Source organism: Bufo bufo, chromosome 1 (assembly GCF_905171765.1).
Source record: "Bufo bufo chromosome 1, aBufBuf1.1, whole genome shotgun sequence".
Lineage (NCBI taxonomy): Eukaryota > Metazoa > Chordata > Amphibia > Anura > Bufonidae > Bufo > Bufo bufo.
Window position 1 is genome coordinate 509,338,006 of NC_053389.1, and position 25,694 is coordinate 509,363,699.

The 25,694-nt window shown below is 43.7% G+C and overlaps 1 protein-coding gene across 2 annotated transcripts in view; it reads left to right on the top strand.

Annotated features, from left to right (window-relative positions):
- The window catches only part of ZNF277 (zinc finger protein 277), a 103,208-nt gene that overhangs the window by 42,134 nt on the left and 35,380 nt on the right, over nt 1-25,694 (top strand). For both annotated transcript variants that reach the window (XM_040411056.1, XM_040411064.1), the window contains exons 3-4: nt 4,410-4,498; nt 13,545-13,627. In XM_040411056.1, coding sequence (XP_040266990.1) covers nt 4,410-4,498; nt 13,545-13,627 — 172 coding nt within the window. The remainder of the gene's footprint in view (nt 1-4,409; nt 4,499-13,544; nt 13,628-25,694) is intronic.

A 25,694-nucleotide genomic window follows, 5' to 3' on the forward strand; every position in this document is an offset into this window, starting at 1 on the left:
TAGTGATTTATTCACATGGACTTCCATGCTCCCTTCTTTATTGGAGGGGTCCATGTGGTACAACTTTGTTTTCTGCTTACTCCAATGCAGTCTTTATGAGCCACTTGACTCCATACTCGGAGTCACGACATCCCTGTTTTGTATATGACATAGGTGTCTATGCTCCCTTCTTCACCGTAAGTGTCTATATGGTACCTCCTGGTTTTCTCGGGGGTCCCTATATATAGAGGTCCTTGACATGTGTCATTTTATGGGGCGGTCTCATGTAATAATCTTATACATACACTCAGGATATTCTGTTATGTCGATATGTGTCAATTCATTGAGCGGATGTTACGCTCTCATGTAAGCATCCAATATACACTCACCTAAAGAATTATTAGGAACACCATACTAATACGGTGTTGGACCCCCTTTTGCCTTCAGAACTGCCTTAATTCTACGTGGCATTGATTCAACAAGGTGCTGATAGCATTCTTTAGAAATGTTGGCCCATATTGATAGGATAGCATCTTGCAGTTGATGGAGATTTGAGGGATGCGCATCCAGGGCACGAAGCTCCCGTTCCACCACATCCCAAAGATGCTCTATTGGGTTGAGATCTGGTGACTGAGGGGGCCATTTTAGTACAGTGAACTCATTGTCATGTTCAAGAAACCAATTTGAAATGATTCGAGCTTTATGACATGGTGCATTATCCTGCTGGAAGTAGCCATCAGAGGATGGATACACGTTCTCATTCTGTTTACGCCAAATTCGGACTCTACCATTTGAATGTCTCAACAGAAATCGAGACTCATCAGACCAGGCAACATTTTTCCAGTCTTCAACAGTCCAATTTTGGTGAGCTCGTGCAAATTGTAGCCTCTTTTTCCTATTTGTAGTGGAGATGAGTGGTACCCGGTGGGGTCTTCTGCTGTTGTAGCCCATCCGCCTCAAGGTTGTGCGTGTTGTGGCTTCACAAATGCTTTGCTGCATACCTCGGTTGTAACGAGTGGTTATTTCAGTCAACGTTGCTCTTCTATCAGCTTGAATCAGTCGGCCCATTCTCCTCTGACCTCTAGCATCCACAAGGCATTTTTGCCCACAGGACTGCCGCATACTGGATGTTTTTCCCTTTTCACACCATTCTTTGTAAACCCTAGAAATGGTTGTGCGTGAAAATCCCAGTAACTGAGCAGATTGTGAAATACTCAGACCGGCCCGTCTGGCACCAACAACCATGCCACGCTCAAAATTGCTTAAATCACCTTTCTTTCCCATTCTGACATTCAGTTTGGCGTTCAGGAGATTGTCTTGACCAGGACCACACCCCTAAATGCATTGAAGCAACTACCATGTGATTGGTTGACTAGATAATTGCATTAATGCGAAATAGAACAGGTGTTCCTAATAATTCTTTAGGTGAGTGTATATACTTAGGGTATCCGGCTATGCTGCCAGGATGTTTGGCAACTTATATCTCATGTCATTTGTATACGTGCCATCTTCAACATACTCATGATGAACCCTTTCACTCAGATGCTTTGCAGCTACAAGACTTGTCTTGTCTCTTAAAAGAAACCGCTGATTGGTCCCTTGTAATCAGTAGGAGTGTTTTGACACTCCCCATGCGATCTCTCCAGTGAGTTGGCCGGCGGGAGGGGTGGGGTTGAACTGCGGCGCAGCCGCGCTTCTAGCCCCTCCATTGGGCCGTTCTGGGGACTCGATCCTGTGGAGGGGAGGGTCCTCCTCCTTTTAACCTGCGCGTGTTTGCGGCCACGTACGGCCATTCCAGTGTTGTTGTCGCAGCCTCAGGACGTGAGGCTGGCGGCCTCTATGTTGTTTGTCCACCCCCATACACTTTGCTCCTGACGAGCCAGAGATGGTGAAACGCGTCGAGCAGCTAGTGGGGGCAAATTAAGGAATAGAGACAGCCTAGTCAGTCCCAGCTGCTCATAACACAGTAGCTGTGTCCAGCTAACTGTTGAGTGTGGGCAGATTTTTATCAACGGGTGTTTAGACCCAGGGCAATAGGGTGAATAGGTTTGTGTACCAAGTTGCCGGGTAACTGATTAATGGCACCAACGCCGCATACACCACTGTGAGACACCTGTTGTGGAGATAGCACAGGAGCAGTCATACACTGCTTTGGACTACATTAGGATTGGGTGCATTTGCTGGTTACTACACTCCCTGTCGAGTAGACACACTCACGTGGTCCTCCTAGTTGATTCGTGTCCACACCATTGCGACTGTGCGCGCGGTGATACGTGTGCTCCAGGCACACCGGCTGTCTGTCTGGGGTTTTGTCGCTGGAGGTGGTGTGGACAGATGTTTATCAACTAGGAGGGTTTTAATTTAGGTAGATTGTGTCCTTCCCATCTAATTTTAGAGAGTTCTAATAAAGATTGATTTTAGGCAATCCCATACAACGTTCCTTTTGTCAGTGATTTGTGAATCCTGTATTGCAGCACGGACCCATTGACTTGAATTGGTCCACAATCCTCAATATAAGGCAAAAGATAGGACATGTCCTGTCTATTGCAGTGCTGAGGTACGGATCCAAAGGCCCATGGAAGCGCTTCGTAGTGCATGCGTGGGCTCCTCCGCACCATGGTGTATCTTGCGGATTGCTGAGCCATTCAATTCAGTGGGTCCGCAATACGGGCGTGGACAGCCTACGGTCGTGTGAATGAGCACTAACACTGCATTTACACTGCACTACAGACAGCATTTCTCCTGTGGTGGTGCTGCAGTTATAATTACTGCTTTGTTTTCCCATAGATTACAGTTGGAATTAATGTCATGTCATTTATGCTCACTGTACCATGAATACCATTAAAAAAAAAACAACACAAAGCCAGAATTACTCAGAATTTTTATTTTTTTTGTCACCTCACCTCCTAAAAATGTGTACCCCAAAATGTACTAATAAAAATTACACGTCACCCGATAAAAAAATTAAAACCCACATCTCTATTGACAGTAAAATAAAAAAAAAAGCGATGGATCCCAGAATATGGCAACACTGGATTATGGATAACTGTTAGATCAGGTCATGAGAACAGGGGTCCTGTGACCCCAATATGAATGGAGTAGTGGTTGAGCATATGCTTCGCCATTCATCTCTATGTGACTGCAGATAGCCAAGTGCAGTGCTCGGCTGTTTCTCAGCAGTCCCATAGAGTTTGAATGAAGCAGCTGTGCACATTCTCAACTGGTGCTGCATTCAAGTGGAGCACATAGGACCCATATTCTCTTGACTGGTGGGGTCCCAGAGGTCCAATGTAAAAGGGATAACTTGTAACCTGAATACCCCTTTAAAATGGTGCCTTTAAAAATACAACTTGTCCCACAGAAAAACAAGTCCTCATACAGCTATATGGAAAAATAAAAAGGTTATGGCTCTTTTAAGGTGGCAACAATAAAAAAAAATTATGGAAAAAACGAAAGTTTTCTGCAACAGGGGTCGGTGAAGGCGATCACAGCACGAGGAGAGGAGGAATCAAACTTGTTTTCTCAACCTAGATATGTTTAAATGCAGAGCCAATACTGCTAATAATGTACAATCTATTACTGATATGTGTTCCTTGTGTATGAAATGCTTACAATTGTGTTGCAGCTTGTTTTCGCACAGGGTAACGCCATTTGACAAGTGACAGAGCTGTGTTTTGTTGGATTCACATTGCTGATTTTAAAGTTCTGAAGCACAGGTTTTATCTCCTCATTCTCCGCTTCGTCTTTACAAATCAACATTTTATGGAGATTTCATTTCTGCAGTGTTGTAAGCTTCTATTCGAAAGGGCAGTGTGGTTTTAAATACTGTATGGCACCCCGTGTGTGAAATTAGGACGTTTGGTAATGTTGTGCTTGCCTAGAAATTAAAATGGCTACTTTCTTCCAAGAACAGTGCCACACTATTACACTGGTTTTGCTAAATCGCGCATGGCAAAGGCATTTTCAGGAGTTCCGGTGACGTACCGGGCTCCTCATGGGGCTGCCAGGAAGCGCGGTGACATCACCAGCACTGATGGCCGGGCTTTAGCGCTACCCTAGCCAGTAAAAACGGCTAGGGCAGCGCTAAAGCACGCCCATCTGAGCCGGTGACGTCACCGAATACACTGCTAGGCGGAAGCTTTCGCCCAGCAGTGTGTTATTGTAAACAAAAGAGCCCGTGCCCTGCGCGATCTAGCACAGGGCAAGGGAGCGCATCGGAGCATGAGATGCTCCGATGCCAACATCAGGGGTGCTCCCTGGGTGAAAATAAGGGTATGTCCGGGTTCAGCTCTGAACCCGGACAACCCCTTTAAATGAAGCTGAGTTGCAGTACCAGACACAGCACATTGACAGTCATGCTTTTAACTCTGGGCAACCCCTTAAAATGTGTGCTTAATAAGTGCTTAAATTTACATTTGTTTATTTTTTAGGTATATTATACATTGGAAGAAAAGATTTACAGAGCAAGCAATCACAGATTTTTGTTCAGTAATAAGAACCAATTCAAAAGCACCAGAAGGTTGGTACAGTTGTAATGGACAAAAGTATTCAGGTATTCACCTAGTTTAAAATGCTCCATTTTCCTCTCTAAGACCACTTCCACATGTTCTGTATTTAGTCAGTATTTTTCATCAGTATTTGTAATCAGTCAGTATTTGTAAGCCAAAACCAGGAGTGGGTCGAAAACATGGAAGAGGTATAGATCTTTCTAGTATAACTTTTCTCTGTAGGTTCTGGTTTTCCCTTTTCCTCTGGTGGTTTGGTTGCATGACAGCCGGGCTCCTGTTCTAATGGCCTGGAGCGGCAGAAGCAATGGTCTGGGGCGTTAAATCCCCTAGATGCCGCAGTCAATAGCACCATGGCATCTAAGTGGTTTAGAGGGAGGAGGCTCCCTCTGTCAGGCTTTGGCACCAGGTCCCCAAGCCTGCCCTTAATGTATGCCCTATTAGGCTGTGTCTCTCTAGTGCAGCCTGATAGTGCCTTTCTGTATAGCACTGACAGTATAATACACTGTACTGCGTAAGCAGCACAGTGTAATATAGAAATTATTAGAAGGATGCCATTTTCCATTGAAAAAATTTATTTTAATGGAAAAATGCAAAAAAAAAAAAAAACATCCACATATTTGGTATCACCGTGTCCATAATAACCCGCACTATATAATTCTCACATAATTTATCCCACACGTTTTTTGTTTTTTTTTGCTTTTTCACCACTAGGGTTGTCACGATACCCAAATTTTGATTCTATTTCGTTACCATAAAAAAGTATTGCGATACTCTATACCATTTGATACCACTCGAAAAAAATAAAACACCAAAAAAGCCAAGTGCATTCCGCATTTTATGTAACGTCCGGGCCAAAATTGAACAGTCCTATCCTATTTTTTGGGGGGACAAGGTGACTAAAAAATTGCGAATCACGCGGTTTTTATTTTTATTTTTTCTGTTACGGCGTTCATCGCATAGGAGATATTTTTTTATATTTTAATAGTTTGGACTTTTCGGAGGTGGCAGTATGTAATATGTTTATTTATTGTTTATATATTTTATATGTAAAATTGGGAAAGGGGGTGATTTAACCGCTTGCCGCCACGCTAACGCCGAAAGGCGTCATTGCGGCGGCTCCCCCAGGCTACGCTAACGCCAATAGGCGTCATCTCGCATGAGCCGAGATTTCCTGTGAACGCGCGCGCGCTCACAGGAACGGAAGGTAAGAGAGTTGATCTCCAGCCTGCCAGCGGCGATCGTTCGCTGGCAGGCTGGAGATGTGATTTTTTTAACCCCTAACAGGTATATTAGACGCTGTTTTGATAACAGCGTCTAATATACCTGCTACCTGGTCCTCTGGTGGTCCCCTTTGTTTGGATCGACCACCAGAGGACACAGGTAGCTCAGTAAAGTAGCACCAAGCACCACTACACTACACTACAACCCCCCCGTCACTTATTACCCCTTATTAGCCCCTGATCACCCCATATAGACTCCCTGATCACCCCCCTGTCATTGATTACCCCCCTGTCATTGATCACACCGCTGTAAAGCTCCATTCAGACGTCCGCATGATTTTTACGGATCCACTGATAGATGGATCGGATCCGCAAAACGCACACGGACGTCTGAATGGAGCCTTACAGGGGCGTGATCAATGACTGTGGTGATCACCCCATATAGACTCCCTGATCACCCCCCTGTCATTGATTACCCCCCTGTCATTGATCACACCCCTGTAAAGCTCCATTCAGACGTCCGCATGATTTTTACGGATCCACTGATAGATGGATCGGATCCGCAAAACGCACACGGACGTCTGAATGGAGCCTTACAGGGGCGTGATCAATGATTGTGGTGATCACCCCATATAGACTCCCTCATCACCCCCCTGTCATTGATCACACCCCTGTAAAGCTCCATTCAGACGTCCGCATGATTTTTACGGATCCACTGATAGATGGATCGGATCCGCAAAACGCATACGGACGTCTGAATGGAGCCTTACAGGGGCATGATCAATGACTGTGGTGATCACCCCATATAGACTCCCTGATCACCCCCCTGTCATTGATCACCCCCCCTGTCAGGCTGCATTCAGATGTCCATATGATTTTTACGGATCCACGGATACATGGATCGGATCCGCAAAACACATACGGACATCTGAATGGAGCCTTATAGGGGGGTGATCAATGACAGGGGGGTGATCACCCCATATAGACTCCCTGATCACCCCCCCCCCCTGTCATTGATCACCCCCCCCTGTCATTGATCACCCCCCCCTGTCATTGATCACCCCCCCCTGTCATTGATCACCCCCCCCTGTCATTGATCACCCCCCCTGTCATTGATCACCCCCCCTGTCATTGATCACCCCCCTGTCATTGATCACCCCCCTGTCAGGCTCCATTCAGATATTTTTTTGGCCCAAGTTAGCGGAAATTATTATTTTTTTCTTACAAAGTCTCATATTCCACTAACTTGTGTCAAAAAATTAAATCTCACCATACCCCTCACGGAATCCAAATGCGTAAAATTTTTTAGACATTTATATTCCAGACTTCTTCTCACGCTTTAGGGCCCCTAGAATGCCAGGGCAGTATAAATACCCCACATGTGACCCCATTTCGGAAAGAAGACACCCCCAGGTATTCCGTGAGGGGCATATTGAGTCCATGAAAGATTGAAATTTTTGTCCCAAGTTAGCGGAAAGGGAGACTTTGTGAGAAAAAAATAAAAAATATCAATTTCCGCTAACTTGTGCCAAAAAAAAAAAATTTCGATGAACTCGCCATGCCCCTCATTGAATACCTTGGGGTGTCTTCTTTCCAAAATGGGGTCACATGTGGGGTATTTATACTGCCCTGGCATTCTAGGGGCCCCAAAGCGTGAGAAGAAGTCTGGTATCCAAATGTCTAAAAATGCCCTCCTAAAAGGAATTTGGGCACCTTTGCGCATCTAGGCTGCAAAAAAAGTGTCACACATCTGGTATCGCCGTACTCAGGAGAAGTTGGGGAATGTGTTTTGGGGTGTCATTTTACATATACCCATGCTGGGTGAGAGAAATATCTTGGTCAAATGCCAACTTTGTATAAAAAAATGGGAAAAGTTGTCTTTTGCCAAGATATTTCTCTCACCCAGCATGAGTATATGTAAAATGACCCCCCCAAAACACATTCCCCAACTTCTCCTGAATACGGCGATACCACATGTGTGACACTTTTTTGCAGCCTAGGTGGGCAAAGGGGCCCATATTCCAAAGAACACCTTTAGGATTTCACAGGTCATTTACCTACTTACCACACATTAGGGCCCCTGGAAAATGCCAGGGCAGTATAACTACCCCACAAGTGACCCCATTTTGGAAAGAAGACACCCCAAGGTATTCCGTGAGGGGCATGGCGAGTTCCTCGAATTTTTTATTTTTTTGTCACAAGTTAGTGGAAAATTATGATTTATTTTTTTTTTTTTTTTCTTACAAAGTCTCATATTCCACTAACTTGTGACAAAAAATAAAAACTTCCACGAACTCACTATGCCCATCAGCGAATACCTTGGGGTGTCTTCTTTCCAAAATGGGGTCACTTGTGGGGTAGTTATACTGCCCTGGCATTCTAGGGGCCCAAATGTGTGGTAGGGAGTTTGAAATCAAATTCTGTAAAAAATGACGAGTGAAATCCGAAAGGTGCTCTTTGGAATATGGGCCCCTTTGCCCACCTAGGCTGCAAAAAAGTGTCACACATGTGGTATCTCCGTATTCAGGAGAAGTTGGGGAATGTGTTTTGGGGTGTCATTTTACATATACTCATGCTGGGTGAGAGAAATATCTTGGCAAAAGACAACTTTTACCATTTTTTTATACAAAGTTGTCTTTTGCCAAGATATTTCTCTCACCCAGCATGGGTATATGTAAAATGACACCCCAAAACACATTCCCCAACTTCTCCTGAATACGGAGATACCACATGTGTGACACTTTTTTGCAGCCTAGGTGGGCAAAGGGGCCCACATTCCAAAGAGCACCTTTTGGATTTCACCAGCCATTTTTTACAGAATTTGATTTCAAACTCCTTACCACACATTTGGGCCCCTAGAATGCCAGGGCAGTATAACTACCCCACAAGTGACCCCATTTTGGAAAGAAGACATCCCAAGGTATTCGCTGATGGGCATAGTGAGTTCATGGAAGCTTTTATTTTTTTGTCAGAAGTTAGTGGAATATGAGACTTGGTAAAAAAAAAAAAAAAAAAAAAAAAAAAAAACATCATTTTCCGCTAACTTGTGACAAAAAATAAAAAGTTCTATGAACTCACTATGCCCATCAGCGAATACCTTAGGGTGTCTACTTTCCGAAATGGGGTCATTTGTGGGGTGTTTGTACTGTCTGGCCATTGTAGAACCTCAGGAAACATGACAGGTGCTCAGAAAGTCAGAGCTGCTTCAAAAAGCGGAAATTCACATTTTTGTACCATAGTTTGTAAACGCTATAACTTTTACCCAAACAATTTTTTTTTTACCCAAACATTTTTTTTTTATCAAAGACATGTAGAACAATAAATTTAGAGCAAAATTTATATATGGATCTCGTTTTTTTTGCAAAATTTTACAACTGAAAGTGAAAAATGTCATTTTTTTGCAAAAAAAATCGTTAAATTTCGATTAATAACAAAAAAAAGTAAAAATGTCAGCAGCAATGAAATACCACCAAATGAAAGCTCTATTAGTGAGAAGAAAAGGAGGTAAAATTCATTTGGGTGGTAAATTGCATGACCGAGCAATAAACAGTGAGAGTAGTGTAGTGCCGATTTGTAAAAAAGGGCCTGGTCTTTAGGGGGGTATAAACCTGTGGTCCTTAAGTGGTTAAACTTAATATTTTGGTGTTTGTTTGTTTTTCAAACTTTTTTTTCAAACTTTTTATTTAATAACTATTAGCCTTAGGGGCTAGAACCTGGGATCTTTTAATCCCTTTTCCTATTCACCCTAATAGAGCTCTATTAGGGTAAATAGGATCTTACACTCTCCCTGCTGCCCTGTGCATAGTACACAGGGAGATTACATTGCTTCAGTAGCGTCCTGTAAAAAAGAAAGATATCTAATTACCAGTCCGCAAAAATGTTGCGCTGCAGGTCCGAGGAGTGTTGTGGGGTCAATCACACTTTCATGGAGTATATATATATATATATATATATATAAGGTTTGGACCGCGCGTGTCATAAACAGATGGTATACAAACAGTTTTTTTCTTTTCTCCTTCTCCTTTTAGAAAAAAAACGAGGGCTGCAAATGTCCTATTTGTGGATATCCTGCAACTGAAAAAACTAAAATAGTGTAAATCGATACGGTTGTTTTGCCCTGCAGTGCACAGGTTGTACTTACACGGCACTCCACCAACAAAAAGCGTGCATGCGATATCCTCCGCGGCTATTTAGATTTATTGCGGCGAAGATCCACGTTCATACACGGCCAAAAACAGGGTTCAACCACGGACTTGGTTCCAGTACACACCAGATGAGTCTGCTAATATTCCCAATTTCTTTCCACAGAAACTTTTAGGAAAAGAAATTGGGAATATTAGCAGACTCATCTGGTGTGTACTGGAACCAAGTCCGTGGTTGAACCCTGTTTTGGCCGTGTATGAACGTGGATTTTCGCCGCAAAAAAAATCTAATTAGCCGCGGAGGATATCGCATGCACGCTTTTTGTTGGTGGAGTGCCGTGTAAGTACAACCTGTGCACTGCAGGGCAAAACAACCGTACGGATTTACACTATTTTAGTTTTTTCAGTTGCAGGATATCCACAAATAGGACATTTGCAGCCCTCGGTTTTTTTATAGAAGGAGAAAAGAAAAAAACTGTTTGTATACCGTCTGTTTATGACACGCGCGGTCCGAACCTTATATATATATACTTCAGTAGCGTCCTGGCTGCCATGGTAACTGATCGAAACCCCAGGATTACACTGCCACTGCACCACCAATCAGGAGATGGGAGGGGACTCTGTGGCCACTGCCACCAATGACTTTAATACTGGGGGGTTGGGGGGGGTGCACCGCGCCACGCCACCAATGTTTTTAATACTGGGGTTGGGGGGGTGGAGGGCACACTGTGCCACTAATGTTTTTAATGTTGGGGGGGGGGCACCAGTGAACATAACTAACGTTTAATTTCAAATACAGGAGGTGGGTGCCGGCGGCAAAATCGCATAGTGGGCACCCGACCTCTATGACAAGGTGTTGCAATCCGCGGCAGTTAACTCCTCAGGTGCGGGGCAGATCGTAGCGCAGCCTAGTATCGGTAAAAGGCAAATCCTGGTATCGACTCGATACCGGTACAAAAGCATCAATTGGGTATTGATAATTCGATACCCGGTGCAACCCTATTCACCACCAAAAAATTTAAAAGCAGCCAGAAAATTATATGTTCCTCAAAAGGATCCCAATGAAAACTACAAGTCGTCCCACATAAGTCAAGCCCTCGCACAGCTCCGTAGCAAGAAAAAAAAAAAAGATACGGGTCTGGTGATGCAACAACATTTTCTTAAAAAAAAAAGTGCAAAAGTAGTAAAACTTAAAAATAAATTATATATATATATATGTATATATGGTATTGCTGTAATCATACTGACTGAGAGAGTAATGTTATGTTATTTATGCCGCAAAGTGAATGTCGCAAAATTTACAATAAAATAACTCAGTGGCAGTGTTGCTCTTTTTTCCCATCTTACCCCCCAGAAAGAGTTAATAAAAGTTAACCATTAAGTTATATGTACCTTAAAATGGTGCCATTAAAAACTATAACTTGTCCCAAAAAACGATTTATCAACGGAAAAAAAAGATATAGCTCTTGCAATGCTATGATATAAAAATGAAAAAAATTGCATGTCCAATAAGGCTCCAAATGCATACAAGGAGAAGAGGTTAAATGATGATATAGTATCTGCCATTACTACCTCTTGGGGTAGGGCCTTTTTGTAGTTTTATTACTATAACGAATCCTTTCCTGTATTGATATCTAAATCACCTTTCCTCCACATGTAATGAGTGTCTCCCGGTCCTTTTGTAAAGTCCTTGGAAAATAGAAACCAATTGGCAGTTCTTTGTAGTGACCACGTGTATTTATACGTGTAGTGAAAATGAGATCACCTCTAAGGCGTCCCACAAGCTGAGGGTTTCAGGCCTCTTTATAAAAGACTCTCTCTTCCATTTACCAGTATCTCCCACTTTGGAACCCCATCCAGCTCTCCTATATACTTGTTGCAATGTGAAACCCTAAACTGAATCCTGTATTGAAAATGTTGTCTTACAAGGGATTTGTAGAGGGTTAATATTATATTGCATGTAAGTGATTTGTAATTTATGAACATTATGGGGAGATTTATCATCTCTCTGCACCAGAAAAGTAGCGTTAAAAAGTCACAAAAAAATAGGGGGTGTGACAAGAGTGGGAAGGGCGTGGTCACTCACAGCGACAAATTTATCTTCATTTACGCCAGTTTTCTGGCGCGAATGAAGCCAGAAATCCATTTCTGTGTAGGTGCACAGAGGATGCACCTTATTTAGGTCCATCTCCGGTAGAGCAGGGGATATCTGCGTCGCTCTTGATAATTCTCTCCCTTTGAGCTTACTGTTAGGAAAATCATTTTAGCCTTCATCGGGTGATTACAGGTTTATGGATATCTCTGATGTATAGGCGGGCGCTTTTTATGGCACACACGCCATACTTTGAGCTCCACAGAGCCTAAAAGAGTTACACTTAGCTCTTCTTCGTTTTGAGAGATGACATAGCTACTATAGAGCCAGACCTTGTAATTACTATGGGGCCTGTGGTGAAGGGGAAAGGAAGCTGTGGCTGAGGTTTAGTTTGTTGTGTGTAAAGTGCAGCAGGGGATCTAGAGATGTGTGAGGTACTGTAGATTTCTTTTTGCATTCATGGGAGTTGTCTGCCATAAAGCATACTGAAAGATATGGTGCCTAAGGGGAGACTACTGGTGCGCCACTTGTGTTGGTTTTGTGTTAGCTGTTCAGTTTGCATTTTGAATAGTGATTTCAAGCAATCGTCTGAGGTAGTGTTCATCAAACTGTGAGCTGGCTTCACTTGTAAGGCACCCCTGATGTGAATGAGGCGCAGCCCGTTCTCCTCACATACATAGCTTGCATTTCATACACAGTGAGGCAGTCTGCAGTAGAATCCCCCTCCAACCTTCTCTATCTCTCCTCTGTGTTACGGAAGACAATCCTTTTGATGGCTGAGCATTTACAGAGAAACTTGCAGGTAAGTGGAAGGTCGCTGGGCTGGTGGAAGGTGGCGAAGATGTAAGTGGAAGGTCGCTGGGCTGGTGGAAGGTGGCGAAGATGTAAGTGGAAGGTCGCTGGGCTGGTGGAAGGTGGCCAAGATGTAAGTGGAAGGTCGTTGGGCTGGTGGAAGGTGGCGAAGATGTAAGTGGAAGGTCGCTGGGCTGGTGGAAGGTGGCCAAAATGTAAGTGGAAGGTCGTTGGGCTGGTGGAAGGTGGCGAAGATGTAAGTGGAAGGTCGCTGGGCTGGTGGAAGGTGGCCAAGATGTAAATGGAAGGTCGCTGGGCTGGTGGAAGGTGGCCAAGATGTAAGTGGAAGGTCGTTGGGCTGGTGGAAGGTGGCGAAGATGTAAGTGGAAGGTCGCTGGGCTGGTGGAAGGTGGCGAAGATGTAAGTGGAAGGTCGCTGGGCTGGTGGAAGGTGGCGAAGATGTAAGTGGACGGTCGCTGGGCTGGTGGAAGTTGGCGAAGATGCCACTTTCTCTTTTAAGATGCATTACAGAATTTTACTTATTTACATTTAACATTGGTTAGTCTGAGTTACTAGAAAGCTCTTGACCATTCAGCCCTTCATCTATCAACTCATCTATTTAAACTATGATGTTTATGCACACTATTATCCATTAAAGTCAATGAGGGCACCCTCATCATTACTCCAGAGATCCTCAGAAATGTAAAGATCTGCAAGCCAAAAGACCATGGAGCACATTGTCCGTTCAGCTATCATTGTTGAGCTACATTAATTTGGCTTTTAAACAATGATTATATTTCTTCATTTGTAGACCAGCAAGAAAACTACTTCCTGTTGTGTGATGTTTTACCAGAAGACCGAATTCTAAGGGAAGAACTCCAGCAAGAAAGACTGGTAAATAATCTAGTAGGAGAGCTTTTAGTAATGTACGGGGAATGATGGTACAAGCAGCCTGATTTTCTTTTGCTCTCAATCTATGTTTTTAGTTGTATGTATATAGAGCATATTCGGAAAGCCTTCTGACCATTTTGCTTTTTTTTTTTTACATTTTGTTATGTTGGACTCAAATAAAAAAAGGTCACATTTTCTCCCATCATTCTACACTCACTACCCCATAATGTCAAAGTGAAAACAGAATGGATGAAATCTTTGCTAATTTATTGAAAAGGAAAAAAACTAAAATCTTGTATTGACATAAGTATTCAGACCCTTTACTCAGTACTTAGTTGAAGCATCTTTGGCAGTGATTATAGCCTCTAGTCTTCTTGGGTATGATGCTACAAGGTTTGCTCACATGGATTTGGGGATTGTCTGCCATTCTTCTCTGCAAATCCTCACAAATTCTGCCAGGTTGAATGGGGACCATCGTGGATAGTCATTTTCAGTCTCTCCAGCGATCTGTTGGGTTCAAGTCAGGGCTCTGGCTGGCCTACTCTAGGACATTCAGAGAGTTCTCCCAAAGCCACTCCTGTGCTGTCTTAGCTGTGTGTTTAGGGCAGTGCTTCTCAATTATTTTCTGTCATGCCCCCCCTAGGAAGAAGAAAACATTTTGCGCCCCCCGCGCGACTGTAAATAGTATCATTTGTCTATAAAATTGTTATAAGTACACTTCTGCATAACACTATCCTTATTAACGTATAAGAGAATAAAAAAAAGAAAGAAATGTGGATCGGACACACACTTATGGGGGGATCTGTGGATGACGGACACTTAAGGGGGGATCTGTGGATGACGGACACTTATGGGGGGATCTGTGGATGACGGACACTTATGGGGGGGATCTGTGGATGACGGACACTTATGGGGGGGATCTGTGGATGACGGACACTTATGGTGGGATCTGTGGATGATGGACACTTATGGGGGGGATCTGTGGCTGGAACTGTTACAGGGGGATCTGTGGCTGGCACTGTTATATATGTGCCATCCACAGACCCCCCACCCCATAACAGTGCCATCCACAGTGCCCCCCCCAGCCCATAACAGTGCCATCCACAGACCCCCACCCCTTAACTGTGCCATCCACCGATTCCGTGTGCCCGCCGCTGCCGTTTAAAGTTATTAAACATGCCCCCCTCACTCCTAATAGTACCGTATATCTTCTGTATAATGCCGGCAGGCGGGCCGGGCGGCCGGCGCGTCCCTCAGTGATGTCACTTGTCTGCGTCGCCTGCTTCATTCATAAAGCAGGCGGCGCAGACATGTGACATCACTGAGGGACGCGCCGGCCGCCCGGCCTGCCTGCCGGCATTATACAGAAGAAATTCGCACACCCCAAAGGCCGGCCCTGAACGAGCCCCCCTTCACGGAGCCTGGAGCCCCCCCTATTTGAGAAACACTGGTTTAGGATGATTATTTTGTTTGAATGTAAACCTTCAGCCCAGTCAGAGGTCCAGAGCACACTGGATCAGGTTTTCATTAAGAATATCTTTCCACTTTGCTCCATTGAGCTTTCCTTCAACTTTGACCAGTCTCCCTATCACAACAACTGAAAAGCACCCCCACAGCATAATTCTGCAGGTATTGTATTGGGCAGTGCCTAGTTTCCTCAAAAATATTCAGTCTTGGTTTCATCAGACCAGAACTTTGTTTCTCATAGTCTGAGAGTCCTTTAGGTGCTTTCTTGCAGACTTTACTAAGGAGAGGCTTCTTTTTGGCCACTGTGCCATAAAGCCCAGATTGCTGGAGAGCTGCAGTGATGTTAACCTTCTGGAACTTTCTCCCATCTGCACAAAGGATCTTTGGAGCTCAGCCAGAGTGACCATTCAGTTCATGGTCACCTCTCTTACCAGGGCCTTTTTCCACTAATTACTTAAGGCTACTTTCACACTAGCGGCACAGACCTCTGGCAGGCTGTTCCGTCGGGTGAACAGCCTGACGGATTTGTCCTGCCGCTAGTGACCGCGTGCCCCTGGACTGCCGCTCCGTCCCTATTGACTATAATGGGGACGGTGCGGAGTTCCAGTGGAGGCACGGCGAGAGGCTGCCGGAATAAATGTCAGACATGTCGTCGTTTTATTCCGGCAGCCTCTCGCTGTGCGCTGCTGTGCCTCCGCCAGAACTCCGCCCCCACCCCTATTATAGTCAGTGGGGACGGAGCGGCAGTCCGGGGGCACACGGTCACTAGCGGCAGGACGGATCCGACAGGCTGTTCACCCGACGGAACAGCCTGCCGGAGGTCCGTGCCGCTAGTGTGAAAGTAGCCTAACTTGGTGGAGCTGCTAGCTCTAGGAAGAGTCCTGGTTGTTTCAAACTTCTTCCATTTAAGAATTATGGTGGCCACTGTGCTCTTGGGAACTTTCACTGGAGCATATATTTTTCATACCCTTCTCCAGATCTGTACCTGAACACAATCCTGTCTCTGAGCTCTACAGGCAGTTCTTTCCTCCTCATGACTTTGTTTTTGCTGAAATATGCATTGTCAGCTCTGAGACCTTATACACACAAAGATGCGTGTCTTTCCAAATCATGTCCAGTGAACTGGATTTACCACAGGTGGTCTCCCATCAAGGTGTACAAACATCTCTGAGACGATCAAGAGAAATGGGAGGCCTCCAAGCTAAATTTCAGGTGTTATAGCAAAGGGTAAGTCCATGCAAGATTTTAGTTTTTCCTTTTTAATACATTTGAAAACTTCTAAAATAAAATTCTGTTTTCACTTTCTCAGACACTTTCTCACTATAGAGTAGTGAGTACAGAATAATGGGGTCTATGACATAACAAAAAGTGAAAGTGTCTGAAGACTTTCCGAGTGCACTGTAGCTGTTTTCCACTAAATTGGTCATACTTTCATAATATATCCATCTTAAAAGTTTCAAAATTTGGCATATGCCATCGCAAAATTTTGTGACAATTTGGATGTTTCTGGAGCCTCCTTAAAGTGGTTGTACCATCTCAGACAGTGAGGGCATATCAACTATACTTAGCACGGAGCCGGCAAAGTCCCGGAGGGAGCACCGCGCATGGGCGGCCACCCTCCATTCATTTCCATGGGAGGGCTGAAAATAGCCGAGCGTCCCGTTCAAAAGAATGAGAGGCGCACCGAGCAAGCGCAGCCACTGCTCCATTCACTTCTATGGCGCTGACGGATATAGCCAGCACTCGGCTATTTTCTGCGCTCCCATAGGAATGAATGGAGGGCGGCCGCGCATGCACGCTAAAAAATAAAAATGCATCCTTTACCTACTAACAAATAGTGTGTTTTAGCATGTGTGTAATGTTGAGCGAACTTGTGTTTTCAAGTTCGGCGTACAAGGTTCGGGTTATCTAAGAATTCCGTTATGGATTCTGCTACTACGGACCATAAGAACAGAATTCTTAGATATCCCGAACCTTGTACGCCAAAATTGAAAACACAAGTTCGCTCATCCCTACATTTTTGTGTATTTGGTGTTTGGTTTTTTTGCAAACCGTGTGTGACGAATACCGTACCCCGACTGGTGTCGGACGTCAACTACGTAGAGCCAGCGAGATACGGTATGGTCACTGGTTACCAAGCCGTGACGTTACGCCCTCCTGGAGGAGCGGATAAGGTCAGTCTTGGTATAGTTTTCACAGACTCCTCCTGTCCACACGGGCACAGAGAGGCAACAAGCTGAGAGAGCCTTTTCACTGACCCAGTGAAACAGCGCGTTCTCAGCCTGCGAAGACTGCCACCAGTTTCTTGTTTGATATAAGCCCGGTCCGCTAGCGGGATTATATAGGGTAAGAAACCAACCCGCGGTAGCGTATAACTAGGCCGAAACATGGACGTGGGGATTTGTGATTGAGATACAAGGACAGCACAAGATTAAATTATATATTTAATTGCCTTAAGGGCGCACTAGAATTAACACAATATACACACAAATAATATATACAGTGGTCTGAGGTTACAAATACAGATGGCGTGGTACAAACAGGGTTAAGCAGAACAAAAGTCAGTTTACCAGGTATAGGAGTCCTTTGGGTTGTGATGAGTTCTTAGCTGTGGTCACATGGTAAGCAGTGATGTCAGCTAGTTGCAGGTCCCTCTAAACACATGGCACGATGTGACCTCCCTTCAGAGAAAGACGCCGCCCGCTGGCTTGCATGGGCTTTTTAAACCTGTAGCCGGCCACTCCCCTCCCAGCCTCTGGGAAGGGTCCACTCCTCTTCTTCTGGGGCTGGCTGCCAAGGACCCACAAAACCCATTAATGGTCCATAGCTCCAGACCAGAATGTTGCAGGCAGGTGGTTCTGGGACCAATGGATCCGCCTGGGTTCCAGCTACCAGTAGAGTCCAAGCATGGTACCGTTAGTTGGTTTCTGTGGGGGGGGATATGTATATCTCCCCTCCCTGGCCTCCCACCACCAAATTACGACCACAGGCCTGTTCATCGTGGCCAGAGGGACACAAATATGTATCGGGTTTATGCCTGTGATGGGCGGGCGATTTATAATTCCTTATGAACCGCCGGTTCCATGATGTCTGATAATGTTAATTGGACTGGGGAATGGCCTAGATCCACTGCAGGGAAGTTTTTCCTGTTCCATTAGCTGGGTTCCTGTATGGCTGAATGGAGGTGAGAAATGTAAACAAAGGTGGACTGCTAGAGGTTCTCTGCCATCTGGCTGGCTTTGAAGCTCACTACCTCTGCTAACTTTCAGCAGATGGTTGGTGTGGGAACATGGCTGACAGTAAATATTAATCCATATTCCTCACACCGTGCATGTTTCAGTATTCATAGAAAACAGTTTAAGATTTTTTGTCTATTATTCTTTTTTATTTCAGCAGTACTTTACAGTTGAAAATGAATGTAGAAAAATAAAAATTAAAAATATCGTCCATCTTTAGCGTTCAGGACAGAGAGATAAAACGCATATATCCATTGCCAGGTTACTGCTGTAAGGGAAAGATGTTATCTGCTAGTATAATATTACATTAGTAGAATTTAGGATGACAGTATGACAAGCCCTTTAAGAGCCAGGATAGAAAGTAAAATAAATGGGGTGACTTCAAAAGTTATATCTAGAAGTGTCCTCATTTATCTTCTGATGAAATTATAAAGAATACTACATGAACTTTAAAGCATAATTTGGATACTGTATACCTTGTCAGGGGAGCACTGGGAACTTAATGTGGCCCTGGAAAAAATACCAAAAGTGGCCCCGTTTTTGAGTTGGGTCCAAACTGATGGAAGGCAGGGCCAGCAATACCGTATTATGGCACATTATACCACCCCAAAAGAGCCAAATACCACAGTCCATCACAAAATACTGCCAGGAGCTTAAAAAATACATCCCCAAAAACTTCCACTGGCCGTCTGTGAGGAGGGCTCAGGCGGCACCCTGGACATCGTTCCACCGGGAAATTTCCCTGTAAGGTCTATGGCCAATCCGCCCCTGTACCTTGTAGAATTACGTTTTACAATGTGATTATTACTTACTCCTAATATTTAGTTGGTAATAGCACTTTAGGCTGTTTTTAATGGATAGTCAGACAGAGCTACCTCATTACTTCTGAAGTACGTGTAGCTTAAATATACGTGAGTTTCTCTTAAATAAGTGGGTGCATCGCTGCTATGTAATTCCAGGAAATGCTTCATATTTTTCTGAGTCCACATCCTGCTGATATTTTTAACTATAGTAGCCTGCACAGTGTCGTCAGCAGTAAAACCTTCAGTCCTCGCTGTATTTGCATCTCATACCTTGGCTTCAGATCCTGATTTCAACAACCAGTCTCTTTTCCAGATATACTGTATGCTAGCTCTTCATTAAAATGCCGCTGTTTCCAGTGTCAGGATAGTGGATGCAGTCTCGTCTATGATGGCCTCAATTTTTGTGCAGTCAGCAAGAACATTTAACTGCTAGGAGGAAAAGTGATATGCTAAAGCAATCTATATTTTTCTGAAATGTGTTTTTACTGAAATGCAGTAAATAGCTACAAATTGTGGGTTACAAGTGGGGGCCTATTTTCACCAGGGAATATTATTACCATAGAAGAGAGGGAGATAATACCAGACTCTAAGGCTAGGTCTACACGACGACATTTGTCGCACCAATGTCGCGCGACAATTTTTATAATGGCAGTCTATGGTGTCGCACTGCAACATGCAACATACTGCGATGCAACAGTCGCGGAAAATCCATCGAGATGGATTTTTCTGCGACTGTTGCGTCGCAGTCGCAGCATGTCGCATGTTGCAGTGCGACACCTCAGACTGCCATTATAAAAATTGTCGTGCGACATTAGTGCAACAAAATGTTGCGCGATATATGTTGCGCCCTATTTGTCGCGCGACAAATGTCGTCGTGTAGACCTAGCCTAAAACAATCAAGAGGAGAAAGCGCTGCCGGCACTGCTACACCTGACCAGCATGCAGGATTGCAAGGGAGACACAGGTAATGCGATTCAGCAAATGGATACGGTGGTGCTCTGCTGAGATTTCACTATTTCTAGACCTGCAATCTGTAGGAGGTCCTCGCGGTTTTGGTGCGATTCTTTCATATGTTGGATTAATCTAGTGGCTCCAATTTCTGTTTTAAGGCTATACTTTTGCTCTCTGAAACGAACGAAAAGGGGTCTGAAAGTTTTTCCAATATAAAATTGGCCGCAGGGGCAGAAAAGAGCATAAACTACAAAGGTGGACCTACAATTAATGAAGTCCCTCACTCTGTGTTTTATGGTTCCGATTTTTAAATGTGCACCTCTCCGCATCTGTTCACAAATGGAGCAGTGTCCACACCTGAAATTGCCCTCAGGGACGCAGCGTTCGAGCCAATTTTTGTTCGCATTACATTTAAACTGGCTCTACCAGACTCTACCTTGTGCCCTACATGGGGATGTGCAGCAACATTTTTGCAGACCACCACCTGTGATTGGTGACACATTCATCCCATTGTTAAAAAGAACTCCTCCAGATCAGAGACTGTCCCAACTCCAAGACATTCCACGCTCTCCCTACATCATTCCAGCAGATGATTAATACCAGCCAGAGTCCTCTTCTGAAGCAGTAGATGCGGACATGGGGAAATTCCCAGTTGAAAATTTCCCCCATAGCACCAGCTACAGTAAGAACATAGACTGGGAAATCCTCAGGATAGGCCCTGAATATCAATGTACTAAGATTTGCCTTGCATATGCTTCTCATGGATATTAGATGAGCATCTATTCAGGTAGTAGAGCTAAATATGTAAAGTGTGTATGGGCATATACCAGCACAACGCACCCAAGAGTATATTTGCTGGGTAAATGATACAGTAAATACAATAAATCTTGCTATATAAGATTTATTAGTTGGATTAGTTCTCTAGCATGGAAGGTACTACACATCACTGAAAACAATCAGCGTATCAGTGTGCTCGTATCATCTGTCCTTCTTTCAACTGGATTGGAGTCGGGAAGGAATTTTTTTATTCCCCTAAAGTGGGAAAAATTGGCTTCTACCTCCACAGGGTTTTTTTTTGCCTTCCTCTGGATCAACTTGCAGGATAAGAGGCCGAACTGGATGGACAAATGTCTTTTTTCGGCCTTATGTACTATGTTACTATGTTAACACCTAATATATCATGTGGAGCTGACACCCTTTTAAAGGTTTAACTACATATGACGTAGTTCTGTTAAATATACTGTATTTCCTGCCTTTTTTTTTGCTAATATTAATGACAAGCAGCAAAATAGTGATGGCAATTGGGTGCATCGCTACTGTGTGTTTGTAGGAAATTCCTAGTACATTTCTCCCTCCGCATTGTCATTGATCAACTGACAATCAGCTTGGAAGTGGGTAAAAAGAGTCTGTGGTTCTGCAGTTCATTTTCAACCTCGGAGAGGAGAAGTTGAAGTGATTCCCAATTTGGACACATTTTACTCATAGAGATTGTGACAACCACCCGCCAATCCCGTCGTACTATGCCACAGTTGCCATACAGGTCTCGTCCACTAGAGACTTCTGTAAGCGAATCCACTGTGAGCACAGTAAATGTTTAAGATTGGTTGGTGTGCCCATACATGATACAATCGCGATTGTATGTACTATTATTGATTTTGCGCGAGAAACCAACTTAATTTGCTGCCACCACTCTTCGTATTGAATTGGGGCGAAGAGACCTCGGCTAGCTAATCCTAAAGGGAAGAAACGGTTATTTGGAACCTAACTAACCAATTACCAATTTATAAAAATAAGACAATGCGGTAGTATGTCTCTTCTGAGGACAGAGTTCTTAGCATAGACCAGATAATCAAGTAACAAGGGCAAAACTGGAACAATTAAATAGTTAGTTTTATTATAAAAACTACACACAGAAATATACATTAAAACTGACAGGTAAATATACCTGCCAGTCCAACAGATTGGTTGGATAGAAATAGGTAAGAGGTGGAAGGGAATAGAATGTCTGTAAGTTCAGAATTACCGTGGTTGAGTCCAGTAAAAGATAAAGTCTTTGTAAGGAATAATCCATGATGGCGGGGTGCCCATGTCCTGCGGGCGGTCGTGATGTTATTCGACTTCAGATGGTACATGAAGGACCAGGACGTGAGTGGGTCACTGTGTTTTACCCACTCTGGAGCTGGGAGTGGCTATGACATGTACAAGTCCAGTCTAGGGTAATTGGAACAGGGGGCAATTCTTGCCCCAAAGAGAGAAAATCTGGCAGAATCCTTGCTTTGCCAGTTTCTCTGTACCTGTAGTTCAAATTAAGAAATAGAATTCATATTTATAATCAGTAGAACTTTACGAATCATCTGATAACAAATATGACTGGAAGACAGTACCGTGTGCCTGAGAACCTTTATATCTCTAAACGGGAATCTCCGATTGGCTTGCGGATTTCCTGGAAGGTGTGTTAGAATAACCCCAACACTTTCTGAAGAGATTGTTCATTCCGTATTTTCCTAACCCATGAAATATGAAGAAAATATGGGGAAAATATGCAATCTATGGATTGGAGGTGATTTTAATGTCATCTCTCCCTTCTTGTACCAACCAGCTGCGCGATAAGGATCGGTCATTCTCTCTTGAAGTTTCTGACCAGGTTTAAGGGTGTTAAGACCCCTGCTGTGCTGGGGCCGTTCAGATTAGAGAGATGGCATTTATATGGGGTTTTGTCAATATAATATTAGATTGATGGATACTTAACCTGGCAGGGGTTTCTCCTAGGGCCAGGAAGAATCTTTTGGAGCTGTGAAGGCGAATTAACTTCTGGGTTGAGAGAGTTTTAACTCTTTGTGTGAATTAGAGGGCTCTGTAATTTTAAAACCGGATGCATTCGTGATTTCTTTGGTAATCGGTATTGCTGAGATCGCGAAGCGTCACTGAGATTTGGACATTTATTTATTAATTTATTCTTAAGCCATTTTCTCCAAAACGGACTAATTGGAGTACAGCCTTAATGTTTCTCACTTGTGAAATACCGTATCATCGAAAATGGCTGGTTGAAAAACGACAGTTGGTAATCAAATTATAAGACGCTCCCCTTTAACCTGCATTAAAAGCTTTATTCAGGATTAGAAAAGCATGGCTGCTTTCTTTCAAAATCAGAAACACACCTGTCCATGACTGTATGTGGTAATACTGCCCATCTCTACTAAATGGAATGGGGCTGAGCTGCAATATCAAACACAGCCTGTGGACAGGTGTGGCGCTGTTTTTGGAAGTAAGCGGTCATGTGTTTTCTAATCCTGGATAACCACTAATTCCCTAATCGGTGTCCCTATAATTGGTGGTAAAAGATAGCCTTTTCTATTACAAGTCTAATACTTCACAAGAGTGTCTGATGATTTGGCTTGAATATTGGGACCACATGTATGAAAAGTAATTTACACATGCACCGATAAAAACTATTGGTATAAAGGTGTGCAAAACTGGGACAATAATAGGCAGGAGACATGGGAAGTTGTTTGGACATACCTTTTGTGTATGGTTTTATTATTAGCATAAGGCCTCATGCACACGACCGTTGTTTTATTCCGTGTCTGTTGCGCCATTTTTCGTGATTTTCTGCGGACCCATTGATTTTCAATGGGTCTGTTGAAAACTCGGCTAATGCACCGTTTGCCATCCGCGTCCGTGATCCGTAGTTCCAGTCCGTCAAAAAAATATAACCTGTCCTATTATTTTCACGGACCCATTCAAGTCAATGGGACCGCTAAAAAACCCAGAGGAACACAAGATTGTCATCTGCGTCCGCGCCTCCGCGTCCGTTTTTTTTCCTATCATTTGCATGGCAAACCTGTCTTAAACTTTTTTTTTACATTCCTTTATGTCTGGTAGTCCTCCAAAAATAAAGGAAGACACGGAAACGGAACAACGGAACCCCATTTTGCGGAATGGAACACAACAATGGTCGTGTGCATGAGGCCTAACTGTGAGAGTTTTTCTCTGCCAGGTGCCACTGCAAGTGCCCTGCCGGAGGTCCCTGCTGCCCTCTGCTTTGTTTTATGAACTGCTTCACAGCCTTTCCTCTCTGCTCTTAAGTGACATCTGTAGTGGTCTCCTGCTTTGATGCTACAGCCATCCCTCGGAGCACAGGGAAGGGGTTGTGGGCAGTTCACTGCACAAAGCCGAGAGCAGTTTGAGCATCAAGGACTGCCTTTGGGGCACTTGCCGGAGCAGTGCGTACCAGATTAAAACTTTGCTTTCACAGTGATGCTGATGGAAAAAAAAAACTTTGTACAAAAGTTTGTTTTACCAGCTGCCCTGGTCTCCTACCTAGCAATGACTGCAATTCTGCCAGGTTAGCACTGCTGACAGACACTCTTTAAGCTTTGCCTACATGAAGTCATGTACAAAAACCAGTGCAAATCAGTCTAGTAAGCAGTACCATCAGCTGTGTTCAATAAACCAACACAAATCTGGGGGCTTTAATAAAAAGCAATGTATAGTTTATCCCCTTTACATTGTATTGGTATTTAAAAGTATGTTTTAGGTAAAAATATTTATTATTACAAGCCACATAGAATTATTGTTACAATGAAAATCACAATCCCTTTTAGCTGTAGATCTATATGGTGTAGTCAGGAATGTTGTATGGGGTATTTTTCCTCCCCCCTTTCTGTAAATGTACATACATGCTGTGTACTGGAGGCCGGTGAGATGTCTCTCCTTTAGTTCCTCTCCCCCTCACACACAGAGAGACTGCACAGACATAGGCGGTGAGTTGCTGCAGCATCCCCCTCCTCCCTCTTACTTCTTGTCTAGTATTAAATATTTAGTGTTTGTGGAGATTTGGGCTAGAAGCGGAGGGACGTGACACTTAACCCTAATAAGATGTATTACAAAGTCTCATAGATTTGATGCTGATACCTCATGTCATCTGTGTGTAGATTTACATCCGCACCTAGTTGTCTACCCAGAATGTTAGACATATATTCCTCCAAAAACCCCTGCCATTTGTCTGCCTGTGTCAGACTGTAGATTAGTGGTTCTGATGACTCCATCTGCTGTCCACCTGTAATATTACCTCCTTAATGAATCCAGTACGCAGTGGGTTGCTCTTTTTAAATGAGTGCTCTCTGGTTTTGATATCTTGTCACACTTTTCCATAAAGAACATAATATTTAGTGCTTCAGTTTAAAATATTTCAGTTGCAGCTTCCAAGTAAATATTAATACCTTAAATCCCTTTACCATGTGTTTGTAAAATGCAGCAGATGTTTAGCAGAGAGGGTGAAGCTGCCACATGCAATATGCTTGTTCCTCCAGAGAAAATTCGTTTACCATTACATATTCATGCTACAAAACTGCGAAAGCATGAGTAACGATTCTTTAGTAACTGACTGCACTGAAATCCTACCTTGTCCCAGAGATCTACCGTTAGGGTAGCCCTGTTTATTCATGGTCCTAGCATCTCCTGCAGTTGCACAGAAGCAGAATATCATGCCAAAGACGGCCTCTCCTCCCTTTCTGTATTACATACAATGACTCACCTATACAAACATAATGGTCAATATTCACAGCAAATAGGACATACATCTTCATCGGTGTTGTAATACAAAGGCTAATG